Raw genomic sequence first — 24414 nt, 5'->3', positions numbered from 1 at the left:
CACTCAAGAGGATAAAATAACAGATGCACACAGAGATTACATGAAAACTCTCAAAATGAACAAGTTTTATTGCAGTCAGAAAAAAAGCAAACAAGCCACGCAGCTTACAAGTTGAATTCCAAACTATTGGCAAAAACATAAAGATGTCAGTAAATCAAATCCCCCTCCAATATAATAAGTGTCCAGCAAATATTAACTTTAAAGTGAATTTGCCATAGGGGTGTGGGAGGAATGAGAGACCCTTTCCAAAGCAGATGAAAAGGAAAGATTTTCCATGTACGTGCAGAAGCTGATGCCTACTGAAATTCAAGCCAAAATTCTTCCACGAAAATTAGAGAAAACTCTTGAGTTTTTGCAATGATCTTGAGACGACAAAGCTCATGATTTCTGGGGGTGTTGATGAGATAGCTTAAGAGGACTTAGATAACTTATGAAAACGTCTGTGTCAGAAGAAAAAAATTGAGGAGGAATTTGAATTAAAAATTTGAAGAAGCATCTTTATGTGCCTGATAATCAAATAAAGGGGCAGGTGGGTGCAGAAGCTTTCTGAGGGCTCCCTGGAATTCTGTGCATAACCCAATCCCTCCTCCCTCAAAATTTTAAATTTAAATGTTTCTTCATTGTTGTGTTTTTTTTTTCCTTCTCATGCATGCAAAGATCATAGGACAAGGATCCGTACATCATACTAACTGGATCTGGATAGAGCATTTGCTCCTTGAAAGCAAGACAGAATCACCCTGGTTCTTCTCGTACTAGAAGGTGATTTTTCTGCTCAGTAATTAAAGGGTCATGCAGCTTCAGAAATGGAGCTGGCTCCCCATTGGCCAGAGCTCAGTCACGTGACTTCACCTGCTGCAAGGGAGGCTGGGAATTGTAGTTCAGCTGGGAACTACATGGACCAGATATAGCACTATTGAAGTTACTAAGACAGAATGAAGGGCTTTGGACAGACAACCTGCATTCTCCATGCTTTTCATTAGCTTCTGCTGTTTTGATTTCATGGTCTTGACTTCTGAGCCTATTCTGAGAAATGCCAAGTGTTTTTCCATGAGCTTGATTTTATGCACTTTAAGAGAAATGCTTATTTTATTTTATGTTTTCCCAGCCCTGATGGAGCCTATAAGTACTTACCAGGCACTAGTTGGAATGCTTCTTTCATGTTAACTCATGTATCCTTGACAGAGTTCAGAGGATCAGAGAGGCAGATTCTCTTATGATATCCATCTTTTATTTTTTCCCTAAATGACATAATCATGGCCTGGAGAGCATGTGTAAAATATCTGAGGTTCTACAGCTTAAAATAGAGAAGCAGGAATTGGGCATTAGAGTCCAGAGTGTAATTATGACTGATCTTGCCTACTACCTCTAAGAGAAAGCTAAACAAAGTCCCCCACTACTTCTTTCAAATTAGGAAAAAACATGTACCCAGCATGTATTAATGTGTATATTAATATTAGTTTCCTGGGGTTTCTGTGGCAAAGTACCACAAACTCGTTGGCTAAACAACAGAAATCTATTTATTGTTTCACAGTTCTGGGGAGTGCAGGTCCAAAACCCAGGTGGGGGCAGTGACCTGCTCCCTCTGAAGGCTTAGGGAAGGGTCTGTCTAAACGTTCTCTTTTTCTTTGGCTAGTCAGTCCCTTGGCTTGTGGAAGTAGCATTCCAATAATCCCATGACATTCTCCTCGTGACCCCATCTGTATTCAAATACCCGCTTCTTATAAGGACCCCAGGCATATTAGATTAGGGGCCCACTTGACTCCAGTGTGACCTGAGTGTAATTACAACTGCAATGACCCATTTCCATATAAGGTCACATTCTGAAGTACTGGATGTTAAGACTTCAACGTAATGGATTTGAAGGGATGTAATTCAACTCACAGCAGTATACAACATATTAATAGTGTGTGTGTGTGTGTGTGTGTGTGTAATTCAATCTTCCAGTTTCAGGTGTCAAAGGTGAAGCAGGCTAACCATCTCCAACAACCGAGATATCTTGAACACAGTGGCTTATGCTTGGGCAATAAATAAAGTTGTTCTTTTTATGCCCATGCAGGAAAGCAGAAATGAAAATATAGCCCCCACAGTTGGCATCTCCTCCCTCACAGTTCTGAAATTACAGTCATGGATTTTCCCCATTCCAACATGAAGATGTCCATCCATTGACCACAAGGTGTATTCAAGTTCCCACAAAGAGGAGCTGAGTGTGAACTTTGTGTAGTTAGTTGATCCACCATGATCAACGTGGGGTTTAGGAACACTCATCTCCCCCAACCCTGGTCAAAATCCACAGGTTTTGACTCCTCCCCCTACCCCAATCTTAACTATTCATAGCTTACTGTTGAGTGGAAGCCTTACTGATAACATAAACTAATGATTAACACATGTTTTGTATGTGTTATCTATGTAAGAATAGGTACTAAATTCTCACAATATAGTAAGCTAGAGAGAAGAAAATGTTATTAAAAACCTCATAAGGAAGAGAAAATATATGTACTATTCATTAAGTGGAAGTGGATGTTCATAAAGGTCATCATCTTCATGCTGATTAGGCTAAGGGAGAGAAAGAAGTAGATGGGTGGGTCTTGCTGCCTCAGGTGTGGCAACGTAGAAGAAAATCCTTGTATAAGTGGACCTACTTAATTCACATCCACGTTGTTCAAAGGTAACTACACATTCAAAGCTACCCCGTTTTCCCGAAAATAAAACCTACTTACAGGAAAGATAAGATGTCCCCTGAAAATAAGATCTAGTGCATCTTTGGGAGCACACCTTTTTTTTTTTTTTTTTTTTTGTAGAGACAGAGTCTCACTGTACCGCCCTCGGGTAGAGTGCCGTGGCGTCACATGGCTCACAGCAACCTCTAACTCTTGGGCTTACGCGATTCTCTTGCCTCAGCCTCCCGAGCAGCTGGGACTACAGGCGCCCGCCACAACGCCCGGCTATTTTTTGTTGCAGTTTGGCCGGGGCCGGAGCACACCTTAAAATAAGACACTGTCTTATTTTTGGGGAAATAGGGTAGCATTTCCTTCATTCAAATGCATGAAGATTTTGCATTTTATCACTATTTTTCTCATCAGCATCAGAATGCCTTGGAGGTGACCGCCTAAAGAGAGGTTCCCCAAGAGATGATTATTTCAAATATATATTTTTTGTTGTTGTTGCAGTTCCATTGAGGCCAGGTTTGAACCCGCCGCCCTCGGTATATGGGGCCGGCACCCTGCCCACTGAGCCACAGGTGCTGCCCTATTTCAAATATTTTTATTTTAAGCAGGTTGAATATTAAATTTCCTTGCCTCCTGTCATCCGGGTGAGTTTATCTCATAATCTTGTAACTATATCTGTTTTCCACGTTCGTTAGCCATCTTGAGTGTAGAAAGGGATTTATTGGATAATACACAAACCTACATAGCTTCATGATTTGGGGGCCACTTACTACCACCATTTCATAAAATTCTATTTTATTTATTTATTTATTTTTGAGACAGAGCCTCAAGCTGTCGCCCTGGGTAGAGTGCCGTGGCTTCATAGCTCGCAATAACCTCCAACTCCTGGGCTCAAGCGATTCTCCTGCCTCCACTACCAAAGTAGCTGGGACTACAGGCACCCGCTATAATGCCCAGCTATTTTTTGGTTGCAGCTGTCGTTGTTTGGCAAGCCCAGGCTGGATTTGAATCTGCCAGCTCAGGTGTATGTGGCTGGTGCCTTCGCCGCTTGAGCCACAGGCGCGGAGCCATTCATAAAATTTTATATTTAGTACCTGAAATATTGGATGGATGCTACAACAATCAAAACCACTTTTCTGTTTTATATTTATTTTAAATGATGGAAAGTTTCAGAAATTGGGCTGGGTTAAACAATTAAAAAAATGATTAGAGTCTATGTAGGTATGCATGAATATGTATATGTGTATGAGTGTGTGTCTGTATATACAAATACACATGCTTTTTAACAAGAACTTAATTAAGCTCAGACTGAACTGCCTATATAAAAAATGGTAGCTGGGCATTAGGAATCACCACTCCTAGCAAACCTCTTACAAGAATTGGAAAGTGTGATAGGACAAACATTCAACTAGAAAATGCAGTCTCCAAATTAACCTACATAGTATAGGAAAATCCATGAGATGAGACATGCAATTCTCACATATCTAAATCTGGAATATTAGTTTTAAGTTATTTTTTTAAAAATGTGTTACTCTTTCAAATGTTTTCTAATTTCATTTTCCCTCTTTAGAGACCCCAGTTTATAAAGGTGAGCACAAAGTGTGCATATTTAGGATTTTTATGGGTTCTTTATATCGGATCCAGATTGTGATGAATGTCATCTTTGGTTCAGATATTTAAGCCAAAGTCTAAAAGTTATATAAACATTAACCTTAGTTTAATCAACTTATACCAATATGCCCAAAGCATCCTTTTTCCTCTCCCCAGAAGTATTTCTAAAACACAAGCAAATAGCTAGTATACTTTTTTAGATGTCTAAGGATTTAAGATTTTCTTTGGTGAGTAGAAAAAGCATACATTCAGTAAAGAAAAGCCGTTGCCGTAAGAACCGGTGCCTAAAGAGTATCAAAGACTAAAATTACTGTGACAGGTCTCAACATCTGAAAAATCACCATTTCTGTCTCCTATTCTCCAAAACATATCAAAAATACAAGATTTCCTAGGAGAAAGTAGCCCGAGACTGATTTCCCCTGGATGGTTTTAACATTCATAATTTTGCACTAAAAGTTTTAAAATCCGGGCTTATTTTTTGTGGGTAATAATAATTTTTTGTGCAGACACACCAAAGTTGAATAGACAATGAGACCCTACTGTGAGCATTGGGAATAATTCATTCCCACTTCATTTGCAGTGGTCATCACGCAGTAGCTTTTGACTTCTACGCTTCATAATTTTTGACATCTCTGAGAAATGTAGCACAGGGCAAGCTTCTGACCACACCTTCTGCAAAATCTCAAAAATCGTCATCTCCCAGAATTTGATAACACCCCTTCTCCCACCTGTTGCAATCGTGCTTTGCAACACACATGAGTGTGTTCTTTGCACCGTGAGGTAGTTGAAGCTCTCAGAACAGAAAGCTGGACCTTCTTGGTGCGCAGGTGTGACAGAAATGATAGATGAAGCAATCTATTCACCACACCACATGCAACAAACTGGGGGTTCCTTCGGAGGCCGCAGCCATGGTAAACACAGAACAGAACATGCAGATGATGCCAAGTCATCAGATGATACCAAGAATACACAGGGTACTTGTCTTGATTCAGTTTTTCTCAAAGTGATCAAAGCATCCGGATGTCTTCAGACATTCACTGGCTCTGGAAGAGAAGGTTAGAAACACAATGTCAAAGCCAGGACCCATAAAAGTAAAAACAAGGATTAAAAACTCTTGAAAATATCATCATATTTGGAAGCTAAAAAATGTCAGTCTCGTGGAAGTAAAAAGTATAATAGAGGACAAATGAGGCTGAGCAGCATAAGGGTAACAGAGAAGTGAGACATTTGTTAACATTTGATTAAAGGATACAAAATAACAGCTAGACAAAAAGAATCAGCTCTAATGTCCTTTGCAGAATGACTACAGTCAACAGTCATATTTTACATAGTTTCAAAAAGCTAGAAGGTGGGTAGCACCTGTGGCTCAAAGGAGCGGGTGGAGGTGGCAGGTTCAAACCCTGCACAGCCCCAGCCAAAAACTGCAAAAAACAAAACAAAACTAGAAGGAGGTATCAAATGTCCCCAACACAAAAGAAAAGATCAATGTGTGAAATGACCGATCTAATTACCATGATCTGATGACTCTACATTTGTGTATAGGAATATTACAATGTGCTCCATGAATATGTATAATGATTATTCATCAATTAAAATAAATTAAGTTTAAAGAATCATATTTGCCTGCTTCACTTGACTAGAAAAAAAGGTCATATTTGGGGGAAAATAATAGTTTTTAAAACTTTTTTTTTTTTTTTTTTTTTTACAATTTGCCATTCATTGAGCATTTTAAACCAGTGGTTCTCAACCTGCCTAATGCCGTGACCCTTTAATACAGTTCCTCATGTTGCGGTGATCCCCAACCATAAAATTATTTTTGTTGCTACTTCATAACTGTAATTTTGCTACTGTTATGAATTGTAATGTAAATATCTGATATGCAGAAGACCCCCAAAGGGGTCACGACCCACAGGTTGAGAACTGCTGGTTTACACCATCATAAATGAACTGACTAGTTCTCTTCTTAGTTAACATTAGTATTTGTATGAATCCCTTTTTTTATTTTTATTTTTATCTATTTATTTGTTTTTGAGAGAGGGTCCTTCTCTGTCACCCAGGCTAAAGTGCGGTGGCCTCATCATAGTTCACAGCAACCTCAATGAAACTCCTGGGCTCAAGCAATCCTCCTGCTTCAGCCTCCCAAGTAGGTGGGACTACAGGTGCCCACCACAATGCCTGGCAAATACATATATATATATGTGTGTGTGTGTGTGTGTGTATTTATTTATTTATTTTTTTGCAGTTTTTTTGGCCGGGACTGGGTTTGAACCCACCCCCTCCAGCACATGGGGCCAGCGCCCTACTCCTCTGAGCCACAGGTGCTATATATATGTGTGTGTGTGTTTGTTTGTTTATTTATTTATTTATTTATTATAGGAATGGGGTCTTATTCTTGTTCAGGCTGCAGTGGAACTCCTGGCCTCCCACCTCAGCACCGCACCTGCCCTGAGCATCTTTTTAAGATATGGTCTCATTGGTCTTTATAACCTCTAAAGAGAGTGATGTTATTTGCTCCATTCTATAAAATAAAAGCAAATCATGATGCTCAAATGTCCAGTGTAAGTGACAGACGTTTGATGCTATTTACTTAGCTCCTCTGTTTCCATATCTCTTTCCCAAAAAGGTGGAGAGGCTTCAGCACCAGGGATATGGTTCCCCAGGTTGTGCACTGCACATCTGCAGAGATGTGGCCAGGGCAGCACACACATGCCTTAGGAGAAATATAACATTTCTGACTGGAGGACAGACAGCTGGAGTCCATCAGCACAATCCTAGGATCCTGACCGCTCTAGGTGCCAAGTCCTGCCTGCAGTTACCATGCACATATTTCCTAGATGTTGTATAAGTTTTGCAGTCGGCAACGTGATGTGGAGCCAGGGTGCACACCCAGGTTGTGTTCCAGTGTCCCTCCAAGGGTATATCACCCTATTGGCATCTTCCTTTCCTCTGAGCCTAGAAACTTACAGGGAAGTGACAATACACTCAGAGGGACACTTGGTGACGCTAGCACTGAGTTATAATGGAGGAGGTATACAGAATAGTTTTTCGGGTATCCACAGGGCAGCTTCAAGACACTACACAACTTTAATAGCCGGGCGTTGTGGCGGGCGCCTGTAGTCCCAGCTGCTCGGGAGGCTGAGGCAAGAGAATCGCGTAAGCCCAAGAGTTAAGAGGTTGCTGTGAGCCGTGTGACGCCACGGCACTCTACCTGAGGGCGGTACAGTGAGACTCTGTCTCTACAAAAAAAAAAAAAAAAAAAAAAAAAAAAGACACTACACAACTTTAACTAAAAAGTACTTCCGTATCAGATACACAAGGAGGGCATGGTCCATATGTTAGAAACCCCACCTGTTTTGGAAGCTCAACTGGCCCCCATACCAATAAAACTTTATTTACACCAACACGCAGCTGGCCTGCAGGCTGTAGTTTGCCGATCTGATTTTCTTTTTAAAATACTATGCTAATATATTACTAGTCTTGATTACTCAGTTTGTTGATGTGCTATTCCCTGCTACCCCACTAGTCTCACATTTTGTCCCAGGGGACATCTGTGTGTGTGTGTGTGTGAGAGAGAGAGAGAGAGTATCCCTCAATTTCAGCCCTTGTTTAACACATGTTTACACATCGCTGCCAAAAATGCCAAGGAGGTTAAAACACGGTGTGTCTTTACAAGGCAATAAAGCTGTGTGTCAACCATTCAATTCCTCCCCCCTCCCCAAAACTTTCAGGGTGGGGTGTTGTGTAAACTCACCCCAAAAGGACACTAAGTAGTACCACCCATTGGCCAGCAGAGGGTGTCACAGGCAGGTTTTAGGATTTTGACTTCAAACACAAATCCTCAAGAAGTGTGGGGCAGAGGCCTCTCCACCCCCTGCAAACCCCAGACAGATTCTAACATGGGTGGTCCGAGGACCAAGCTTCTAGGAACCCTGAGATAAAAATATGCATCACTAGGAAGCACCTGTGGGTCAAAGGAGTAGGGCGCCAGCCCCACATGCCGGAGGTGGCGGGTTCAAACCCAGCCCCTGCCAAATACTGCAAAAAAAAAAAAAAAAAGAAAGAAAGAAAAAGAAAAATATTTGCATCGCTGTTTCTCAGTGAAGCATCCTTCTCCCTCCTCTGATAATTGTGTCTTTAAGGGGCTCTTTGCCCCAACCCAGGAGTCAGTACTCAACCTTGAACCCAGAAGCCCTTTCTCTCCAGGGTCTGGACCTGAATTCTCTGAATTCAGAGAAAAGCTTATAATTTAAGTGGTTTTCTAGCTTTATTTGGGAGTGAGGACTGGGCAAAATTTTCATGTTCAACCCAGTTATTTTTCCTGGCTCACCTGTGGGTAACATTTCCCCTAAAACAAAGTGAAAGGAAACCGTATTGGGATAGCTGAATGCTTAGCAATATTTCACTCTATGTTAGTAGTTTAAGAACCTTGCCAGTCAATCCAAATCTTGCAGATCAGAAAAAATGGTTTAAAAAAATAAGTCAAAAGGAGAAGTGTTCTTCCTTAAAACTCTCACACTTGTTTCTCCCAATCTTCTTTAAGTCCACATTAAAATCCTAACTTAAAATCACTGCATTAGCTGAAACATCTGTATTGGACTTGACCAGAAATAACAAAGCTAGAGAAAGACACAGAAAGTATTTATTTTTTAAAAAATCGCATTTTATAACTAGAAAAAAAAAAATGACTTGAATGAAACTTACCACTATTCCGGAAGCAATTTCTCCTCTTGTTTAAATAGGTGGCCGCTGCCCCCACCAAGGTCACCACCACCACAGACACGATAGGGGATACAATTTTTGCTACCGTGTTACCTGAAAGAGTTGAAAGAAAGCAAGGTCGTTTGAGAAAAACACACCCCACAGTAAAGCATTTGTTTTAAATAACTTCTCTAGTGGGTGGCGCCTATGGCTCAAAGGCATAGGGCGCCGGCCCCATATGCCAGAGGTGGCAGGTTCAAACCCAGCCCCCGCAAAAAAATAAATAATAAATAAATAAGTAAATAACTTCTCTAGCATATCCCACCCACTCTCATATCCAGTGGGAAATAAAATCCCAAATCATGAAGAGGAATCCTTAGAAAATGATTGGTTTCACAAAACGTGAGGCTTATTAACCACATCTTACCCATTCTCACATTTCACAAAATGTGAGGCTTTGCATAGAGGAGAAACTTGGTACTTTGTTTGTTTGTTGAATTGGATTGGTTTGTACCTTTTATATATAAAACATTTTCTTTTTTTTTTTTTTTTTTTGTAGAGACAGAGTCTCACTTTATGGCCCTCGGTAGAGTACCGTGGCCTCACACGGCTCACAGCAACCTCCAACTAACTCCTGGACTTAAGTGATTCTCTTGCCTCAGCCTCCCAAGTAGCTGGGACTACAGGCACCCGCCACAATGCCCGGCTATTTTTTGGTTGCAGTTTGGCCGGGGCTGGGTTTGAACCCGTCACCCTCGGTATATGGGGCCGGCGCCCTACCGACTGAGCCACACGCGCCACCATAAAACATTTTCTTATGCAAAAAAAAATATATTTTTTTCAACAAATAAAAGTGCACGATACCCTGTTTCCCAGAAAATAAGACATCCTCCAAAAGTAAGACCTACTTACAGGAAAGATAAGACATCCCCTGAAAATAAGACCTAGCGCATCTTTGGGAGCACACCTTAAAATAAGACACTGTCTTATTTCTGGGGAAACAGGGTAGATCTGCTTTCAATGTCCTGCTCATTGAAGTTTCAAAGGCAAACTTACTATAAAGATTTGTTTCCCTGTGAAAAGAACCAAGGAAGGGGACTGACATGACAAAACTGAAAAAAAAAAAAAGTGAAATGATTGTTTCCACTTGAAAGAACCACCCATGGCTGCCTTATATCAGACGGGGCTGATATGCCTGGCATGGTGTAGGTGGTGGATACGTGGCCTCACCATGAATGAGGCTGCCATGTTGGCTGGAAGAGCCATGTCAGGGAGCAAGAATCTGTTTTATGTCGGACAATGCCGCCTCCTCCCGTCTCCCGAGGGAAGTTGCCATCCGTTCTTCCCTCCTGTGCCCACACCCTCTGCAATGAGACTTGGTGGCATTTTCTATGAAGAGGTGGGATCCATGTCATCATCCTCAGAATCTCAGAAGCTTTGGCCAAAACAATGTGGCAAAAGTGAAGCTTCACCTGTTCTAAGCCTGGTGGGCATCCTTATTTTCTTTCTCTTGGTATCCAGCCTGGCTATCCTGTGACCAAACCCGGCCTGGCCTCCTAGAGCAACATGGGAGCCTACGTGTACCTCAAACGAGCTGCTCCATCTGAGGCCCCAGATACATGAGGAGACACAGCCAACATGGGCAATACGGCTGGCCAGACCTGCAGCTGACCACAGATGAGGAAGGGGACTCAGAGACAAGGAGAATGGATTATTCAAGCCCAAAGTTGATGGCACATAATGGTGATTGCAATAAATTGTTGTTGCTCCCAGCAGCTACATTTTGATATCTTTTGTTACGCAGCATAGCTGACTGATACACACCTCTTTCCTTTCTGCCATTCTGTATTAATCTATACAAGTGCAATCAATTCTTACTACCAAATGGATGTCCACACTGACCTCTTCTCTCTGCCTCCCCTGCCTGGACTTTAATTGAGCTGGTCTGTCCCTATGTTCATCTCCCTCCCAGATGATCGGCTCTTCAAGCTGGTTTCGCTGAGTCTTGGTGGGCCCCCTCAGAACCCTTCTTCCCCTACAGGCAGAGCATACACCAGCAGCTCTGAGTTAATGATGGGGTGGCCGAGTCAATCAGTTACCTTGTGGGTTGCCGTAAGTTGAATGGTCGTCTCCACCTGTAAGAGGGACACATTCATGAGTTTATTCAGCAGAACTTGTCGAGTACCTTCTAATGCTAGGCAATATGGAGGACGCAACAAGGAACAGTGCACACAAAAACACTTGTTTGCACGGGATTTGTATTCTCATTGGGGAAGAAGGGACAGGCAGCCAGCCCAAGGAAGGAGGAGCGTGCGTCACGCACATGCTATGTCTGGCAGGGATTGGGGAACAGGAGGCAGCTTAAATCTCAGGGTTAGGCAATATATACATGTGCACACACACACAACACACAAAGGCAGAGAACCACATGAAGGAGATACAGGCATGGAACACAGGCACACACCTAAACATGCCTGTGCACACACACAATTATGCAAAGCCCACCTGCACCTGCACACACCTCACACATACACCATACAGGCACACCTGTGTGCAGACACATGTTCATACATGCATGCACACATGTGTGTATGCACACACAGTAACATCTGTATATGGGTCATAGTTCCTTTCCAGAAATGAAGGCTGCACGGTCTGCAAAACATTTCCCCCCAGCATTGGTGATGGATGAAGGAGCAAATTAGGGAGCCAGGTAGCAAGTGAGTTCCCATGAGCCATGAAAGCATCAGCCTCCCTCCCCACAGCCCTCAGACCGCCCGCTAGTGCTCTGAGGAAGGGGTGTTATTCCTCACACAGCCTGGGAGACATAATTTCTTTACCATAAGTTTTTCTGTAAGGAGGGTTGGGTCGAGAGACGCCCCCTCTTCCTGCAGAACAGAAAAGAGGCCAGAAACAAACTTGTGAGACTTCGCTTGGGAAGTCTGTGTAATCTCACAGAGGAGGGCAGCTCGGCACAGCTGAAGCAGGACGCTCTCACAGGCTGCAGAGGTTCCAAATGGGCTTCCTCATGCCGGGGAGGGGGCACAGGTGTCATCTGCCCCAGACTGTTCTCCTGCCTCTTGGGGACCGTGCTGCTGGACATCACTGCCTGCAGGGAGGCTGGCTTAGATGTGCAAACGCATTTTCTTTGAAACCAGAAAGAAAACCCCAGCCAGTGCTGGTAGAGAAACAGAATCACACACACACACACACACACACACACACGAGCAATAAAGGGGTGTTTCCAGCCTGTAAGAACCAAGGGGGGCATCTCTATGCTTCCTTTCTGTGTCTCTCTTTTTTTTTTTCTTGAGACAGTGTCTGACTCTGTAGCCCTCAGTGGAGTGCTGTGGCATCACAGCTCACAGCAACCTCCAACTCTTGGGCTTAAGTGATTCTCTTGCCTCAGCCTCCCAAGTAGCTGGGACTGCAGATGCCCGCCACAACGCCTGGCTATTTTTTGGTTGCAGTTGTCATGGTTGTTTTACCTGGCCGGGTTCGAACTCTCCAGCCTTGGCGTATGGGGCTGATGTCTTACCGACTGACCTATATGTGTCACCCGTTTCTGGTGTCTTAAGAGCAATTTTTACAGGCTGATTTGTAACCGGAAAAAACAAACAAACAAACAAACAAAAAATGCTTGGTGCTGATTTTGAAGGGCAATGATTTATGTGGGTTTTATTTAAAACTTAAGGAATCATTTCATCAAATAATTCTTAAGGGCATGGTGGGTGTTATGGGCTGAACTGTGCCCTGCCCCAAATTGCTAAGTTGAAGGCCTGACCCCCAGCACCTCAGACTGTAGCTGGAGGTGATTAAAGGAACGGTGGGCCTTGACCCTTCAGGTCAGTTGTCCTTCTAAGAAGGGGCGATCAGGACACAGACTGGCAGAGAGGGACGACCTCGTGAGGACACAGGGAGAAGGCGGTGTCTGCACACCAAGGAGAGAGGAGACACCACTTTTAGGAGAGAGGGCAGATTTGCAGCGCAGCGTGCCCTGCCCAGCTGGATCTGCCCTCCCCACTGGATGCCCCACATGGAACAAAAACATGCGAAACATGTTTGGCCACGTTCAGGGAGGAGCTGGGTGACTCACAGCACCTCGCCTTGCTCTGGCCTGCCCAGCACCCCAGAGCTGGTGACTCACAGCACCTCGCCTTGCTCTGCCTTATCCAAAGGCTCACTCGGCCTCGCCCAGCCCAGGGCAGCAGGCAGGGGTCCCACTAGGAGCAGAATGGAAGGCCAGCTACAGCAAACAAGTGCCGTGCCCCCCCAAACTGGGCTGCAGCTTCTGAGACCCCGATGAACTCTGCACACACACCATTAAACTTGTTTCTGAGCTCACCAACAAGCACAGCTATTTTATGACAGAGAGAGTGCGGCATCCTCACGGGTGATGTTTGGTCCACCCAAGGGAGCCTGACAAAGCCCCTGACCCCACTTCTGAAAACAGAAGGGCAAATATAATTTTCTGAAAAAACAGGAGACTTATCTGGGATTCCAAGAACACCACCGTGTGAGTCATTTCCTTGTAACTTATGAATATGGCAAAGGGGAAAATAAACAAACAAACAAAAAAAAAAAATGCTCTTGGAAGGCTCCTCATCAAGGAAGAATTTTCAGAGAATCCAGAATGGGGCAAAAATCTCCTCATGGCCAGGCTGTGGGGATGGAGGACCTCTGACAATAAGACACTCACTATGGATTTCTGTAAAACAAAATTCCAATTTGCTCTCTGACTCAAATTTTCAGCCAGAAGATGGTGAAAACAAAGCAGAAACAGTGCAGAGCACGTTGAGTTTAAGCAGAGGGACGGTTCTTGACTGCAGGTCCCTCCTTGAAGCTTGTCTGTTGTGCAGGGAAGGAGTTCTGGACCAGTGGGCATCGCACTTGTCCCCACATCACTGTGTGCTGTTGTTTTGTAAAACCAAGCTCATGATGACACCCGCAGCAGAGGTGGCCAAAACTAATGAGACCACAGGCAAGGAAACAAATTCTTGTTCTGGGCAAATGCAGAAGACCCTTCATAGCTGCCCACCTCCCTGCACTGACCACCTCCTTCTGTTGACCTTATTTTCATAGCTGGGACAGGCGCCACGTGAACTTATCAGCACAGCAGGCCGAGTTCCTCATGGTGACCGCCTCTGTGTATTATCAGCTTGTTACAGTCCCTTGGGTGGTCAACTTACAGAGGTCCTACTGATTTCATTTTAAATAAAAAGGCAGTTACTCAACTTACTGAAGGTGGTCCAAACTCTTCACAAAAGGCAGACATTACAATAAAGATAACGGTTTAAAATCACACCATAGAGTGTTCAGCTGTTTTGTTTTGTTTTTTTTTTCTCTTTTCTCTCACCAATGACAACTGTGATATCAAGGAAAGGGCATTTCAGAATGGGAGGATATCTGAGGGTTTCAAGGTCCCCTGGTTCTCTTTACAAAAAATCTCAACCAAGTGAAGCACGTGTTCTTGGCTCCCGTGGAACGGTGCTTTATTTCTGGGCATCCTTGACACGATAAGCTGTTTTCCATTTGAAGTAAAGGAACTTCTCTCCCTAAGAAATTTCCAAAGTGTCGTGGGGTCTCCCACTAATTCGTCTTGTAGGTTCTTTGCTCTGATTGTTTCTACCTAAACAGAGAGGGGTGTGTATGGGTGTGTGTGTTTGTGTGCAGGTAGCTAGACCTGCCCTTCCAGGGAACAGAAATACGGCAACCTAGCTCAGAGAAGTTCTCAGCAGAACAGACACGAGCAGAGAAAACCACGGTCAGGGGACACCACAGGTACCAGGCGCAAGCCAGAATGTAAGGCAGCCCCAGAAATGCCACCCGCCCGCCTTGCCACCCACCCCTGCATGCCCCAATTTGGGCATACCATACGTGCTGCCGGAGCTGTCGTAACTGGGGTAACCTCCGCCACCTCCGCCACCACCTCCTCCTGTAAGACAGTGAAGCAGAGTGCAGGGGTGTCCAGCAGGTGTTAGTCTGTCTGCCTCACTGCTACAAGCCACACCTAGGAGGGCCACAGAGAGCAGCCCCAGGACTTCACCAAGCTAACCCACCCAATCTCCATCTCCTCTGTGGGGGAAACTCACTCCAAGACTGAGCTGCAGCTAACAAAGGCACTTTGCCCCTGTGGGACAGACATTTTCCCCAACAGCTGCAAATTAATGTAGATTCACTCTGCAGCTGCCATCGGCCACCCCTGTGCAGAATTCCTTGTGTCCGAAGCACGCTGCACACAGGATCCCGACTGTGAATGTTGTCATTCACTTTCTTTTTATGAAGAACTAGCGATTTTCTTGATGATCATTATTGCAATTAGCTCTAGTTCAAAGCCTTCTGGAGTAACTACTGCAGAAAACATGAGCGGACCCAATCCCCTTGTTCAGATTATCCAGGGTGAGCCCTGGACCTCTTCTGAAACAGAAACGCGGACAGGCCAGAAACCCACATGCTTGAACAGAAGGCCCAGAACGTTACGCTCTCCAGCCCAACATTGCGAGCACCCCTCTCTCCTATTTCCTGTATGTTCATTTGTTTAGGAAAGATGCGTTTTAGGCGATCACTTCCCCAATATAGAGAAAATGTCATATTAAAAGTTTCTCATTTAATATAAAAAAAAGAGTTTTTCAACCCCCTGATGGCATTAATGTATATAGCTATGATTTAAATTTAAAAAAAAAAAAGTTTCTCATATAGATGACAAGGCACCCTACCGAGGGTGACATACTGAGACCTTGTTTCAAAACAAAAAAAAGTTTCTCATGTGTCACTCTGTGTATATAAAGATACAAAGGTGTACACATATATACATACACCTAAAGGTAAGTGTGCATTCATATATAAAGGGATATATATATACACACACACACACACATATGCACTCACAAACATAAAGAAATATGTGAATGTTTATCAACAAATATGCATATGTTTATATATGCACTATATGTACATTTAATGATAAATAAACATATACATATGTACAGATATGTACATATAATGATATATAAACATATTTAAAGATATAGATGCCTGTATCTAAACAGAAACGTATGTGTGGATATACTGTGTGCATAGATGCAGAGAGAATGAGGACCCAAGACTCCATGCTAGACAAAGGAAAACACACCCAGAGAAAGGAAAAACAGAGAAATAAACAGCGCAAGGCAGAATAAAAACAGTTTCGCTAGCTTGCTTTTAAACCGGCAGCTAGGGGCGGCACCTGTGGTTCAAAGGGGTAGGGCACCGGCCCCATATGTGGGAGGTGGCAGGTTCAAACCCTGCCCCGGCCAAAAAAAAAAAAAAAAAAAAAACTGCAAAAAATTAAAATACTGCAAAAAATTAAAATAAAATAAAAAATAAACTTCCAATTAGAATTTAAAAATGCTTCCAATTAGAATTTAAAAACAAAAAATAAATAAAATAAACCAGCAGCTAAATTACTTATGTGAGCAGTTACTGCTTTTTTGAGAAGCCTGGCCTGTAAGGGATACAGCTTGCAAACACCCCTGCTGGGTCTATAAACAGTCTGAAGAAGAGAATGGCCATGGAAGGAAGCTAGCGCAAGACCTGAGTCTGGGGGACAGTATCCAGGCTGGGCCCTGCCCACTCAACAGTCAAAGCAAATACCCATGGTGGGCATTTGTACTATGGCCAGGACAGAGATCAGGGGAACAGCTCAAGGCCTGAAATATGGGCAAGAGGGCTTATACTCCCTTATCATAGAGGAACATGCCTCTTGGCGAAGATCTGAGGAAAATTCTTGTGTCTCACAGATACTTCAGAGGAGCCTGACACTGTCAGGGTGTCTGCTTCACAGAGAAGTAGTGGGGATTAATCTCCCCAAGGTGTCTGTGTTGTGACTACAGACAGGAGGCTGCCCTCACACAGGGCTCAGGTTTCGGATTTCTCAGGGCTACTCAGACCCTTGAAGTGAATGATCATAGACAGAGTAAGAACTAACGTGCTTACTCAGAGAAACTGCTGACGTTTTTATTCCCTTCCTCAACTTACCCTCTGCACTAAATGAGACAATAGCCTTCAATAAAAGCTGAGTGGGGCAAAACTCAGGACCGTTCGCTAAAACCCCACAAGCGACTGCCAGTCACCTCTGTTCCCACCTTCAAAAATTCTATTCTATGTTTCTTGCCTTTTTATGTCTTGACACTTTTTTTTTTTTTGAGACAGAGTCTCACTCTGTTGTCCTCAGTAGAGTGCTGTGGCATCACAGCTCACAGCAACCTCCAACTCTTGGACTTAAGCGATTCTCTTGCCTCAGCCTCCCAAGTAGCTGGGACTACAGGAGCCCACCACAACGCCCAGCTATTTTTTTTTTGTTGCAGTTGTCATTGTTGTTTAGCAGACCTGGCTGGGTTTGAACCAGGCACCCTTGGTGTATGTGGCTGGCACCATAACCACTGGGCTACGGGAGCCGAGCTGTATCTTGACACTTTTAACTTTACTTTTCTTCAGTCAGTCACCACCAGCTCCACACATCTTAAAGGACCCTGCCTGGCACACAGACACATATAATGTCTATACATAAATGAAGGCGTATTACTTATATAAAGGTTTGTATATACATAGATACACATATAAAGACATTTATGTACATATAAACATACATACAAATGTATATTTAAAGGTATATACGTGTATAAATATATACATACGTATTTAAAGTTATACATATATATAAAGCTATAGAGGTAGAGACATAAAGAAATATATAAAAATAAAGATAAATATATACATATAGAAAAGCGTATGTATTTACATACGCACATAAAATATATATAAATCCATTCATTTATGTATATATAAACCTATACTCACATAACGATGTATACATACAAGTAAAGGTTTATATAAACCTTTATATAAACCTTTACTTGTGCAAAACGTTCACAGACAAAGATAGATATGTGAAGGAATGTACCTGTGTGTATATAAAAGGGTGTATGTGCATATGTACACACAAGCATCTATCCAAGTGTATAAAAGTGTATGGACATATATATATATATTACAAAGTATATACACACACAGATACACAGCTATGTATAAAAGTTCATATACACACAGATACACAGCTATGTATAAAAGTTTATATACACACAGATACACAGCTATGTATAAAAGTTTATATACACACAGATACACAGCTATGTATAAAAGTTTATATACACACAGATACACAGCTATGTATAAAAGTTGATATACACACATCTGCAGAATTATAAGGATGTGTGTATTAAAAGAAGGGCGAGTCTACACACAGAAACCCACTTGCCCACACATAGAAATGACCACACATTATACATGCAATCCCAACGTCGTGGCCCTCACGCTGTGACCTCAGGCCTTACTGCCCACCCTCTCCGGGCACATCCAGGGGTCCCGCCTACCTGCAGGTGGCCTGGGCCGGGGCCTGGGTGGGTAGCGTCCGTCATCACGGTCCACATCATTCAGGTAACCTGCAGGGAAGAGATATATCATCCCCCAGGGGTCCCTTCAAACGCCCATCCGTGTCTGGAGACTTGGAGTTTTGTGGACAAGAGCACTCTGACCGTCATGGGCAGCATCACCGGTGCTCCTGGGCAGAGTATGCAGAGCAGAGCCCAGTCCCCCTGCAGAAGGGCCCCACCTGCTCAGAGGGAGGGCTGACCCTGAGCTGGGATGACACTTGTGACCTGGTGTGGTTGCACCACCCACATAGCTCTCTCTTGAAGTTCCAATGCCCCCACCCTTACTGGGTGCCTCCTGCCCCAGAGCCTTTGCACACACCATCTTTGACAAATTTTTGCATGTCCCCATCCCTTTGTCTCTGCTCGGGGCTGCCTGACCCGTCAGTCCCACCTGCTTCTTTCCCAGTCAGCAAAGATGCCCTTGCAAAAACAGGTGGTCCTGACGCCCTCAGAATTGAAGGTGCCAGAGCTTCCCCAACAACCCACCAATACCGCTCCAAAGCCCTGTTTCCTAAAGTTCCTTTCACTTTCCTGACAAGGTTCTAACAGCCAAGTTCATGCGCTGCCCCACCCCCCTTCTGAGGCTGTGCGTCGTCCAGCAAGCAGCTTGGAACCAGAACAAGATCTAGATCTAAATAGACCTATTTCTTGTGGTTCCCGCCACGCATAATTAAGTCTGGACTCTTGTATTTCCTCTTTGAGGAAATTGGTCCACATAGAAATAATCCCGTCTGTGTATGTCCCTAAGAAATCACAGGAACGAGTGTCAATGTCACCCTGGGGGCAAGAAACACACTGTGGGCTTTATTAAATGTGTATCATACTCCCTTGCTTTGGAAGAGTTTGGGGGACTTGGATAACTGAGTGTCCCTCAATCTGGTCCTGCCTTCAAATAAATCTGTGAAGTTGGAGACGCATTGGAATCCACAAGATTAAACCAAAGGCTGCAGGGAATAGGAGAGGGTCCATTGTAGGAGGTTGAAATGGGCTATTTCCTAACACAACTTTGATCAGGGGGCACCCTAGATTAAAAACCCCCTTATTAACGTCTTGCTGGACGATGCCGTGAATCTCAAGCCCCAAGCCTTTGGGGAATGGAGGCCCATTTCAAGACCTTTCTGGCAAATCTTCCCCTCCCCTCCAATGCCCCTTCGCTTCCCTCCTTTGTCTTGAGCTATAGTTGTGATTTTTCTTTCTTATGCAAAGGTGAGTAATTATAAATTGGTTTCATAATAGGACTGAGTACATTGGATACTTTTTCTTGCATTCTTGAGATACTTTACTAAGAAGAATATGTTCCAGCTCCATCCATGTAAACATAAAAGAGGTAAAGTCTCCATCTTTTTTAAGGCTGCATAATATTCCATGATGTACATATACCACAATTTATTAATCCATTCGTGGGTCGATGGGCACTTGGGCTTCTTCCATGACTTGGCAATTAGGAACTGAGCTGCAATGAACATTCTGGTGCAAATATCTTTGTTGTGAAGTGATTTTTCATCTTTTGGATATACAACCCAGTAGAGGAAGTACAGGGTCGAACGGCAGGTCCACTTTTAGATCTCTGAGTTGGACCATTCCTATGGTGCATATTGCAAGGGTACATGTCAAATCTATTAAGTATAGAGTATGAACATCTTAACATAATAATTGAGTAAATGAAGTGGTATATTAACTTTGATGTAAGCATTCCTAATTGTATATAAAATCAGCACATTGGACCCCATAAAGGCATTAATGTGTACGTGATCTATGTTTTAATGACTTAATAAAAAAATAAAAAATAAATTTAAAAAAAAAGAGCTTTCCAGCAAGTGGAGCTGAAGCTATTTACCCCAGCGAAGAGATTTAGGGGTGAGTCTTCCTTCTCTGGCCTGAGTTGTAGGCTGGTTTGACCTCAGGGATTGATCACTCGACTGACCTTAACCCACAACTTACTGGTGCTGGACACAGCTTTAGACACAGAGATAAATGTCATGAGGCATTGAAAGTCAGAGGGTGGTTAGTACAGCATAGCCAAGTAACACAGAAGTCGGGATGGCCAGGCAGAGTGTGGCGCTCAAGGAACGCCATTTAGGATAAGGAGGTGAGTCTTGCAGACTTTGCATGAGCTTGGCGGGTAGGTGATGCACCATGAGGTTTTCTGGGGAAGGCATATGAATATTTACATGCAAGACCAAGGGAAATGGTGTTTGGACAAGCCCAAAGTTTATCTCCCTGGCTATCACAGAGCATGCTTTGGACTCCAGGAATATACATAAGACAAAGTCCAAGCAATGTCACAAGAGTCAGAAGCAAGGGACCTTCTGATGGCCAGGCAGGTAAACAGTAGTACAATGAGATTATATTGGTTTCCACCACCATCCACCTGTCTGCACATGTTCTCCCCAGCGCTGAGATCGGGGGTTGGGAGGTGCTTCCACCTTGAATGTTCCCTCAAGCGTCCCTTTTTCGACTCTGCGCTCATGTTCATGACGAGACACAATCACGAATGTCGATGTGCAAAATGATGTAGGAACTTGGGCAAAGAGGCAAAGCAAAACTCAGTAAACAGGGGGAAAAAAACAACCAAGGAGAGAAAAAGAGTTGCTTTCCTGTGTCGTAACACCAGATATCTTAGGGTGCGTGTTGTTTTGTCTGCCAGTGATGCAAAAATAAAATGAAACAAAACAAAATAAAGTAAAATAAAATAAAATGAAATGTATTATTTCCAATGAATTTAGTCAAATTCCTCCCAGGGGCTGGCCAGTAGCAGAACTGGACTCCTTGCAAAGCAATCTCTGTGCATTTCAAAATTGGTTCTTTTTTCACCACAGAGATTAGAATTTGAAGCTAACAAATGATAAATGGTATCCAAACCCTTTGGTAACAGATTGTAACTCTCCTTACCTCCACCGTGGTGGCCGGAATCCCCAGGCTGCGGGTAAAGGGGTGGCTTTGGCTTGGGGTAGATATCTGTTGGAAAACAATAGGGTGATTTCAGGAAAATAATGTCATCTTTCAGGTAAGAACCATCTGTAAATAAGAATGTTGAAATATATTTAAAAAGGAAAAATTTATATGTGCTCCCCAAAGCTTTTTTTTTTTTTTTTGAGACAGAGTCTCACTGTGTCGCCCTCAGTAGAGTACCATGGTGTCACAGCTCACAGCAACCTCAAACTCTTGGGCTTAAGCAATTCTCTTCCCTCAGCACCCTCCCAAGTAGCTGAGACTACAGGTGCCCACCACAACGCCCGGGTATTTTTTGGTTGCATTTGTCATTATTGTTTTTAGCAGGCCCGGGCTGGGCTTGAACCTGCCACCCTCAGTGTATGTGGCAGCACCCTACTCACTGAGCTATGGGCACCAAGCCCTCCCCAAAGCTTTTGTGGAGCCTTTAAATCACATAGCCAGGGCAGCACCTATGGCTCAGTGAGTAGGGTGCTGAACCCATATACCAAGGGTGGTGGGTTCAAACCCGGCCCCAGTCAAATTGCAACAGCAAAATAGCTGGGCATGTGGTGAGCGCCTGTAGTCCCAGCTACTCGGGAGGCTGAGGCAAGAGAATTGCTTAAGCCCAAGAATTGGAGATTGCTGTGAGCTGTGATGCTACGACACTCTACCGAGGGTGACTAAGTGAGACTCTGTCTCTAAAAAAATAAAATAAATAAGGGTGGTGCCTGTGGCTCAAAGGAGTAGGGCACGGGTCCCATATACTGGAGGTGGTGGGTTCAAACCCGGCCCTGGCCAAAACCTGCAGATAAATCAATCAATCAATGAATCACATAGCCAACACTTACAAAATTAATTAAATTAATTCAAAACACATAAATTTAAATTTATTTCAATGAAATTAATTTAAAAACACTTTCATTTCTGTGCCCAGAATCTCTTCACCGAGTTCTTATGGCAACAAGTCTCCCAATTTCTAACATTAACAAGGCAGTAGGCATTGCAATGTTAACGCATAAGACAAACGCCACAGCTGTTTATAGAAGTCGGTCACTGATGTTCAGATGACAGCGTCTGACCTTTCTGCAGTGTGTTTCATGCCCACCTTGCTTGGATATATCCCCTCATGTGAACTGTTTAAAACTTGTGTTGCAATTGCCCTCTACCTGCCCTTGATGCTGACCCCACACTCACGAGCTTCTGGCCCCAGGACCCTTGTATATGCCGCCCTCCTTGGCAGGGCTCCCTCTCTGGCTGCCACCCCGTGCACTTTATAAATATTTAAAGGACGCACATGTCATCTGGCAAAGCCTCACTCACCCCTCCTGTCTTAGTTTCAATGTCCTTTGCTGCTGTTTACACTTCCGCAATTAAATAATCTATGTAAGCTCTTTGTGTGTCTGTGTGTACCTCCAGCACCTTTCTGCCACGGGGCTGGAGACTCAGTATTTTCTGAACCGACTTCATTTTCCCTCTACCCCGGTGCCCAGCATGCCTGGAAGGTACCTATTTGCCTTAGATTAAGGCATTGGCGGCACCTGTAGTTCAGTGGGAAGAGGGTGCCTGCCACATACACCGAGGCTTGTGGGTTCGAATCCATACTGAGTCAGCTAAAGCAACAATGACAACTGCAACAGAAAAATAACTGGGTGTTGTGGTGGGCACCTGTAGCCCCACCTACTTGGGAGGCTGAGGCAAGAGAATCTCTTAAGCCTAAGAGTTGGAGGTTGCTATGAGCTGTGACACCACGGCACTCTACCGAGGGGGACATAGTGACACTCTGTCTCAAAAAATAAATAAATAAATAAATAAAGCATGGCATTTCCTTAATTAAGCCCTAATGCAATGACTTTGGTTTTCATAGTCAGGGCTCTAGAAATCCAGGCAGACTGTGGCCCTCTTTTCAGGTGTCAGAGTAGATTCTTTTTGGAGGTGTTTCAAACCCTACAAGAGTGGGAGATTGCAGATCCTGTGGGTTTAGATGGAGACACCCGGGCTGGTCATGCGTGAGTTGTGGCTTCCATCTGGGGGGACTTTGCATGCTGCTTCCCACGATTCTTCTATTTTTCTTTTTCAAGCTGCAGGGTACAGCTCAGAGTTTACAGGCTGCAGGAGACATCCTCCGGTGCACATATGGCCATGACCTCCATGGAGGAGATGGCTGGGCTTTCTCCATAAAACTCTCTCCTTGGTGTGTAGACACCATCTTCTCTGCAGTCCCCCCCCCGTGGTCGTCCCTCTGTGTGCGTCCCTGTCCTCACGTGTCTCCTTATCAAGACACCACTCCTGGTGGGTTAGTTAAAATGCGTGAGCTCATTTTACATTCATCCCTTCTTGAAAGGCCCATCCCCATGAGGTCACCCTGTGAGGTGCCCGGGGTCAGCGCTTTATGCATTTGCAGCAAGGCACGATTCAGCCCCAAACAGCTTCTGCCAAATAGAATTGGTGCTGCTGTCCTTATGACCGTCCTACGAACACAGCTGGTGTGAGACATGAGAATCAAAGAACAACACCGGGGTCCCGCACACGGGCAAGCCCAGACCTGAGGCAGGGAGTCGACAGACAGGAGGGTGGAAAATTCAATCCCAAGGTCTGTGGAAGAAAAAAAAAGAAAGGAACAGATTCCGAGAAGGCTCGGACAGAAGGGAATCTCGGGTTCCCCTTGGGGTAATTCTAAGAGAAGGACATCTTCAGAGATGGCTTCAGTCACCTTAACGTGGCTGCCTATAAAGTCAGGAAGGGCAAGAAGGAACTGAGAAAATATTAAAAGCCCAGAACATTCTATGTGGAAGAACTTCCCCCAGGTCACCCACCTGTGACAGCCTTTGTTGGCCAAGACACAGTTTCAGAAGACCCCATCTGAGGGGCTTTGCATGCTGCTTCCCAGGATTCTTCTATTTTTCCTCTTCAAGCTCCATATACAGGAGTGTGGGCTAGCCTGGGCTAGCTTGGGCTAGCCTGGGGCACACACATGCTTTAGGGGAATTTCAGAAGACCCCATCTGGAGCGACTTTGCATGCTTCTTCCCAGGATTC

The 24414-nt window shown here is 44.0% G+C and overlaps 1 protein-coding gene across 4 annotated transcripts in view; it reads right to left on the bottom strand.

Annotated features, from left to right (window-relative positions):
• Nucleotides 1-24414, bottom strand: part of XG (Xg glycoprotein (Xg blood group)) — a 56870-nt gene continuing 32456 nt past the window's right edge. The window contains exons 5-12 of one of the 4 annotated variants that reach the window (XR_008377525.1): nt 21338-21403; nt 18386-18454; nt 14848-14910; nt 11816-11863; nt 11075-11110; nt 8979-9089; nt 2981-5320; nt 1-2772 (exon numbers count right to left, since the gene is read on the bottom strand). Coding sequence is in view for 1 of the 4 variants with exons in the window: in XM_053579347.1 (XP_053435322.1) it covers nt 5304-5320; nt 8979-9089; nt 11075-11110; nt 11816-11863; nt 14848-14910; nt 18386-18454; nt 21338-21403 (410 nt within the window). In the remaining 3 variants the exon portion in view is untranslated. Of the gene's footprint in view, nt 2773-2891; nt 5321-8978; nt 9090-11074; nt 11111-11815; nt 11864-14847; nt 14911-18385; nt 18455-21337; nt 21404-24414 lie in introns of those variants that run through there. The other 3 variants (XR_008377523.1, XR_008377524.1, XM_053579347.1) reach the window with 3 other exon arrangements.

Source organism: Nycticebus coucang, chromosome X (assembly GCF_027406575.1).
Source record: "Nycticebus coucang isolate mNycCou1 chromosome X, mNycCou1.pri, whole genome shotgun sequence".
Classification (NCBI taxonomy): domain Eukaryota; kingdom Metazoa; phylum Chordata; class Mammalia; order Primates; family Lorisidae; genus Nycticebus; species Nycticebus coucang.
This window is presented reverse-complemented; position numbering and strand designations above follow the sequence as displayed.